This window comes from Leptodactylus fuscus, chromosome 4 (assembly GCF_031893055.1).
Source record: "Leptodactylus fuscus isolate aLepFus1 chromosome 4, aLepFus1.hap2, whole genome shotgun sequence".
Lineage (NCBI taxonomy): Eukaryota > Metazoa > Chordata > Amphibia > Anura > Leptodactylidae > Leptodactylus > Leptodactylus fuscus.
The window spans coordinates 204,685,894-204,693,741 of NC_134268.1; the positions used below are offsets into that span (position 1 = coordinate 204,685,894).

The 7,848-nt window shown below is 47.0% G+C and overlaps 1 protein-coding gene across 1 annotated transcript; it reads left to right on the plus strand.

The window, feature by feature from the left end:
• The first annotated feature begins 2,691 nt into the window (after positions 1 to 2,691).
• On the plus strand, positions 2,692 to 5,698 carry LOC142199934 (sperm microtubule associated protein 1-like). Its single transcript, XM_075269865.1, has 3 exons — positions 2,692 to 2,958; positions 5,132 to 5,231; positions 5,541 to 5,698. Exons 1-3 carry the CDS (start codon positions 2,692 to 2,694, stop codon positions 5,696 to 5,698), a joined length of 525 nt encoding a protein of 174 aa, XP_075125966.1.
• Positions 5,699 to 7,848: the final 2,150 nt, after the last annotated feature.

Sequence of the window (7,848 nt, forward strand, 5' to 3'; positions counted from 1 at the left end):
CTCCACTTTATTGATTTGGGGCTTTATTACCCCTTTGCCAATGACATAGCCCAGGTACTTCCTCCAGCCCTAAGGCACATTTCTCAGGGTTGATAGTAAGGCCTGCCTCACTTATGGAGTCCAGTACTGCCTGCACCTTACAGAGGTGACTTCCCTATTTTGGACTATGAATAACCACATCGTCCAGGTAAGCTGCTGCGTAGTCATGATGTGGCCGCAAGATCTGGTCCATCAACCTCTGAAAGGTAGCAGGAGCTCCATGCAAACCAAATGGCATAACCCTGTACTGGAACAGCCCTTCTGGAACAACAAAGGCAGTTTTCTCCTTGGCTTCCTAAGACAAAGGTATTTGCCAGTAACTTCTTGTAAGGTCCAGTGTGATTACGTACCTGGCATTACCCAACTTCTCAATCAGCTCATCAACCCTGGGCATGGGATAAGCGTCAAACTTGGAAATCTCATTCAATTTTCTAAAATCATTGCAGAACCGCCAAGTACCATTGGGCTTTCGTATCAATACAATTGGGTTAGACCACTCACTTTTGGATTCCTCAATTACACCTAACTCCACCATACGTTTAACCTCGGTTGACACTACCTCCCTACGTTCCTCCGGTATTCCATTGGGTTTGAGGTTTACTTTCCTCCCAGGTTCTGTCTCTACACCCTGGTAGATCAGAGAACTTGCATCTATTTTTCTGCAGGAACACTTTTGCCTCCTGTTGTTGGGGCACTGAGAGGGTCTCATTCACACGGACTGGAGGGATTGGTGGCAACGAATCACCCACCTCTGTATTTGAGGCCACCAAGGATTCCCTCTGGTTCCAGGGCTTAATCAAGTTCACATGGTAGATTTGAAAAGGCTTTCTTTTCCCTGGTTGGTGAACCTTATAGTTGACTGGCCCTACTTTTTCCACAATTTCATATGGGCCTTACCATTTCGCTAAGAACTTGCTCTCCACAGTCGGCACCAAAATAAGGACTCTGTCCACTGGGTTAAACTCTCGGACTCTGGCAGAACGATTGTAAATTCTGCTTTGGTCCTCTTGTGCTCTTTGCAGATGCTCTTTTACAATTGGCATGACTGTTGAAATGCGATCCTGCATTTGAGCTACATGCTCTATGACACTACGGTATGGGGAAGCCTCCGTTTCCCAGGTTTCTTTAGCTATATCAAGTAAGGCCCTGGGGTGTCTACCATAGACTAGGGAAAAACCTGTAGACGCTTGTGGAACCTCTCTAATAGAGAACATCAGGTATGGCAACAGCTCTTTGCACAGCCCGCTTCTCATATCTGTGCTTCACAGGTCTCTGCAGGCCAGTGACACACTAGTCTCTTTAAGGAGTGTAATCTGCTCCAACAGAAAACAGTTGGTCTCCTGTTGCTGCACATTGGACTGCACAAGATGCTTCAGTATCTCCTCCAAAGTCCGGGTTTGTATAGCGGCAGCAGCCTTTACCCAGGACATAAAAAAAAAATTTCTCCAGCAAGGAGTGGACATGTTGTTGCCCCTAGCAATCACTGTATGCCCACGTCCTCCACCAATTGTCAGGGTCTGGGGTTGCTAGGTGGGGTGGCATAGACACAAAAGTCCAGATTCTTTAGTCTAAAACAAAGGTAGAGTTTATTTTCACTCAAAAAGGTAGTGCAGCAACAAAACGAAACAACACAAAAATAAATACCTGCCCGGCTAGGCTCTAACTAAACATAGAATAGGTTACCTCACCTAGAATAACAGAAATCCAAAAGCCAGTAGAATCATTCAGGACACAGCTCCAAAAATATGACCTCTCTGTTGGCTCTCCAGCCAAGCTCTGCCCCCAGTCTGCTGCTGGAGCTGGCTTCTTAAGCCTCCTTGACGAGGAGACTCTCTGCAGCTGAGTCGCTGCTGGAACATCCCCAAAGTGTGGACTGAAGGGGGGTGGAATGACAGGTCTCACTACCAACCTACCTGCCATTCCTAAGAATCCAGCCAAATACTGAGCATTTACCAAAATGCTCATCAGACGAAAGTTGTCTGCTGAGAAAAAACATTCCTTCTGGAATTTTCTCATCTCACCCACCTGAGTAGTCTGGGTGAGATGTACACCCCCTCCATTAGCTGACCAGCCATCGGCTTACACCTGTATATAGGTCTGCGTGTGTACCGAGCCCCTTATAGTCTGTATATAGGTCTGTGTGTGTACCGATCCTTTCATAGCCTCTATATAGGTCTGTGTGTGTACTGAGCCCTTTATAGCTTGTATATAGGTTTGCGTGTGACCCAAGCCTTTCATAACTTGTATATAGGTCTGTGTGTGTACCGTGCCTTTCGAAGCCTGTATATAGGTCTGTGTCTGTCCTGAGCCCTTTATAGCCTGTATATAGGTCTGTGTGTATACCGAGCCTTTCATAGCCTGTATATAGCTGTGTGTCTGTCCCGAGCCCTCCATGGTGTACATGAGGCGAATACCGAGTTCTCCTACACTTCCAAATCCGTTGCACACAAGCCTGCAGTGTATGTGCGTTGCTCAGGAGGTTTGTCCTAAGACCACAGACTAATTGTTAGTGAAGGAGGCCCGGACTTGTTGGACTTGTGTTTCTATGTGTCTATAGCAACACTCCATGAGCTCTGCTGTGCACTGACTACTGTGACTTCATTAGTCAGACCATAGACCATCATCACACATTCCCCTGTATTCGCTGCTTCAATGGCGAAACCCGCTTTGTCCCCCAGGAAGGTGAACTCATGTTACTTAAGTCGCTTTGCGCCATCTCCCTCCTTAGAAGAACTGCAGATGAGGGAGAAGAGGTTTGTTCTGGACTGTGTGGCTGTGGAAAGTATTTCTAAGGATTACAGCATCTCCTTACCAAAGCTGGGCTCCGTCATACTGCCCTACAATGCCCAAATGGACCGCCATGTCCACAATTATTTCCGCAGTAGACCTGTGCCGCCGCTGCTGAGGAGGACAGGACAGGTGAGACGTCTCTGTTTGTGGCCAAGTCTCTTCAGAAGATGCAACTTGTAAAAGAGCTGCATTATAGCAGTGACAAAGGTGACAACCAATGTACTTAAAGGGCTTGTCCAAGACTCACGTAAAATGGATCCATAGGATAGGTCATCAGTATCTGCTCTGTGTGGTCTGACACTCGGACCCTGCACTGACCAACTGTTTCAGCTGCTGGAAGCTATATACACGGTATACAGCCGGAAGCAGCTCTGCTCCTATTGAAGTGAATGGAAGGAGAGCTGCAATTCTCCAGCGCCACCATTACAGTGTACAGAGCTAGAAACTGTATACAGTGTACAGGGACATACGATGAAGCAATGGCGCCAGGGAACTGCTGCTCTGTTCCCGTTCACTTGAATAGTGCAGATCTGTTTCTATACCTTGTATACGGCCCCTGGCAGCCAAAGTAGATGGTGCATGGTCTGGGTGTCAGACCCTGATACTGATGACCTATCCTGTGACTATCTACTTTACTTGGGTCTTGGACAACACAGTTAGTTTTCATCAGTTGTGTGTTTGTATACTGTATGTCAGCACTATAAAGTGGTCACACATGGCAGTATTATCTGGAGTCTCAGGGCTCATTCACATCAGTGTTGTGAACTCCGTTCTGCAGGTTTCCGTTTCCTGCCTAAAACAGAGGCAGGAGACGGAAACCTGCAGGATTCTCTCTCACCCATTCATTTGAATGGGTGAGAGAGATGTCCGGCCGTGAGCGTTTTATGCTCTCCGCCGCGAAACCGGGTTTTATAATCCGGACACAGAGTCGGACATGTAGTACTCTGTGTCCGGATAAAAAATTCAGTTTCGCGGCGGAGAGCATAAAACGCTCACCGCCGCACCCGGTCTGTGCTTTCCGTCTTCTGGCATGCAGAAGACGGAAACCACAGAACGGAAAGAAGAACGCAGGTGTGAACCTAGCGTCAGTCATACCATTATTTGGCACTGTATGATGCTATCATTTGTGCACAGTATAACACTATAATCTGGACAATATTATGGCAGTATTATGTGTTCTCTATATGATACCTGTATTTGGCACTGTATGGTGGTATTATTTGGACACAGTACAACTCTATAGTTTGGTAGTATTATGGCAATATTCTCTGCCTTTGTTCCCCTGCAAAAAATCCTAAAAGGGGCACCCACAGATTTTGCTCAGGGTTCGCCACAATCTTGGGTCTGTCCCTGTTTGTGAAACTATAAATGGAATAGGATTAAGGGTGAAGGTGGGTGAGGGGTTTGTTATCTACAGACCAGGAATAGCACAGGGTCGGGTCCAGTCATTTATCTCTTGTCTGCAGGACGGCTATTACATTACATTAGGAAATGGTTTTTATTTCTTTGTTTTTCAGTATACTTTGTATCGTCTTCTGCTATTCTTACCTATATCCCGTGAGTACAATGATCTGTATCCAGTGAGTACAGTGATCTGTATCCAGTGAGTACAGTGATCTGTGCTACGGTTTATACACAGTAATAGCAATGACAAATAACAATACATGGCTAGTCTATGGGACTACATGGCTAGTCTATGGGACTGCATTTCTGTCTTGTTTAACTATTATGGAAGTACCCTTGAGCTGTACCCCTCCTGCCATGCAAATATTTGCCCTGCATATGATATAAGCGCCGTCCTGTGTGTTAATGCTGCCTGTGCATAGTCCCTATGCTTTACAGCTTGTCTCTAGCCAAAAATATAAATCTCTACAGGTTACCCTTATATTTCACCCTTCCTCCCTGTCCTTCCTCCCCACCTCCAGGACTCGCACCTTGAGAACCCCCCAAACCCTTGTCTTGCAGCTTCTATGAGTGGAGAGGTGGCCGCATATGCAAGGCTCTCTCCTTTCAAGTCTATGGGGGTTCCGAGGAGCTTGACCATTCTCATAATTCTCATAGAAGGGAATGGAGACAGTCATGCATGTGTGGCCAGATCTCCACTTACAGCAGCGGCCAGACATATAGATTTACATAGGAGCTGTATATGCAAAACGGTAGGACATTTTAGATCAGCTACACTGGGCCCTGGTACCTAAGGGGGCCCTTCTTCCACATAGGACAGTAGTATTGTAGGTGGGGGGTTTGACATTACCCCCCTGGTTCTTTCTATGCATGCTACTAACATTTTGCTATATTGCAGTCACATGGAGGGACGTCCACACTTGGCGATCTCGCTGACCGTTTCCAGCACCAGAGCGCAGCTGCACTTTATCTACAAACCAGGAACAGAGCGGGGTCAGGTACAGCCTCTTATCTCTTGTCTGCAGATACATTTTTTCTGTGAATGTTTTTTTTTGAAGTTTTTATTTCTTATATTTATCCTGCTATTATTATTGTGTATATCCATGGGTACAGTGATTAGAGACACTTTTTATACACTGGTAATAGTGACCTCATACTATCTGCTCCATTCACTTGGACGGGGTCAGTAATGTGGCCTGTGCGCTGGCTTCTGCATGGTCTATGAGTAATCTGGCTGTCAGTGGTGCAGTCTATAGCTGTGTCATCTACGACTGTCCTGTGTCATCAGTATTCATGTCATGTCCTAGGTCATTCCGCAGAGCACGCCAGGGGCCATGGCCTGTTTTTATCTTCTATCAAGCCGGTGATTGGCTACAATGGACTCTATGGCTACCGACGAAACACCCCATCTCTCAGAAGGATGCCCTCCCCATTTGGAATTGTTACTAAGTCAGCAATTTACTAAATATATATATATATATATATATATATATATATATATATATATATTCCAGCCGAATCACTAAAACATTGATTACACATGGACACTGATAGACTCCATTGACTATAATGGATCACTGTTGTGTCCACCAGTTTTATACTGAAATCGATGGAAAAAAAGACCTCCGTTTAGACCCGATTTTCGTGGTTTCTAAGGCAGAGTCAGAGTCAACTTAGCCTTAGCTGCAAATGGATCTGTGATTTTTTTTTTTTTTATGATTTTTCATGTGTTGTAATAAACTTTATCTAAAAATTACTTAATATTTCATTGCATTTATTGGATGAGAGAATACTCCTTTACTTACGTGATAGTTCTTGTTGTCACTTCACAACAAATGTCACTTGGTGCAAATTTGGTGTCTGGAATCTGATGATGTTCTCTGGCAGTTTTCCAGGATAATCCTTAGGGTTGGTCATCAATATCAAAAAATCTGTTGCAATCTGCTGCAATTCTCCATGAATAGGGCAGGGCTGTTATGTCATGGAGGTGATCCACTCGCTGCCTCCATGGTTCTATATAGGTTGAACCTTGGGTTTCAGGGCTCGTTCCAGCCCTGGTCACATGAATGTAACTAGCACCTAGCATCCATGCTGCTGCACCTCCTCCCTTTGCCCATTGGTATACATAATATGGAGGCCGGCAGAATAGATCATTGTATAACTAAAACCAGTGGTGAAACTAGCCTTTCTGCTGCCTGAGGCATATTCAGTCCGGTGGTTGGGGGGGGGGGGCACCTTTCTGTCGTCCGCCTCAGGCAGCAGAAAGGCTAGGGAGGGTGCTAGTGGTAACATTAACAGTAAATACAGTGAGTAACATTTTGTGGTGACTTACCGGAGACGTCCCTGACTAATCGCTCCTCTGGACCGCCGTGACCGCTTCTCCCAGCTGTGATTTGTCTCTATAAGGTTTACAACACAGACATCTTTGACTCCTCACTTTTCCAGACACCCAAACCATATTGTCTTCTCCTACACAATGCCCCTTAGGCTGTATTCACACAGAGTAACGCCAGGCGTTTTTTGTGTGTTTTTTGCACATAGCGCCGCGTTTACGCCGCGTAGCGCCGCGTTAACGCCGCGTATACGCCACGTTAACGCCGGGCAACGCCACCGCTAAATAGCGCGGCGTTAACGCGGCGTATACGCGGCGTTAACGCGGCGCTACGCGGCGTAAACGCGGCGCTATGTGCAAAAAACACACAAAAAACGCCTGGCGTTACTCTGTGTGAATACAGCCTTAAAGAGGACCTTTCATGAGTTGGGGCACATACAGTTTTATATACCGCTGGAAAGCCAGCAGTGCACTGAATTTAGCGCACTGTCAGCTTTCCTGATCTGTGCCCCCAGTGAAGAGCTATCAGTGCCGGAACCGTAGCTCTTCACAGTACGAAGGGCGTTCCTGACAGTCAGTCAGGAACGTCCTTCCTCACAGCAGCGGGTTTTTTTCCACCCACTTGCATTTCTTGAACTTGGGGGTTAATAGGAGCACTACAGCCTGTAGTCTGTAGTGCTCCTATTAACCCCCAAGTGCAAGAATTACAAATGTGTGTGTGTGGGGGGGGAACAGTCCTCAAGCCCAACGAAGGGCCAGACAGACATCCAAAAGCCCCCCTCCCCGTTCCCCAGCACTCCAATCCTATCCGTAGGATAGGGGATAAATACTTGAAAAATCACTTCACTTTTTTCAGCAGAAGCTTACCTGCTTCTGCTCTTCAGCCTGCGCAGCAGTTTTGTGACTGGAGACCATGTAGGAGCACAGCCACACATCGGGTGTGGGCCTGATTACATGACCACGTCACCCGGCGTGTGGGGAGGAGGAGGGGGCGGCGTTAACATGCAGAGAGCAGGCAGGGAGACAACCTGCTCTCTGCTAAACATGAGGGGCGGCCACTGGAGCAGCACTGCTAATAGGTGAGAGTTAAAGCAGCGCTGCGTCCACAGGCCCGCCCCAAACCACCGCTCGCTTCCCCTGCCGGGCTGCCATAATGCTAAGCCAGTCCAGGACAGTTCGTACGCAGCTTGTCCTGGACTGGCTTAGATCAGTAAAATGCCACCCCCGGTATAGCGCCGCCTGAGGCAATTGCCTCATGTCGCCTCATTAGAGGTGCGGTGCTG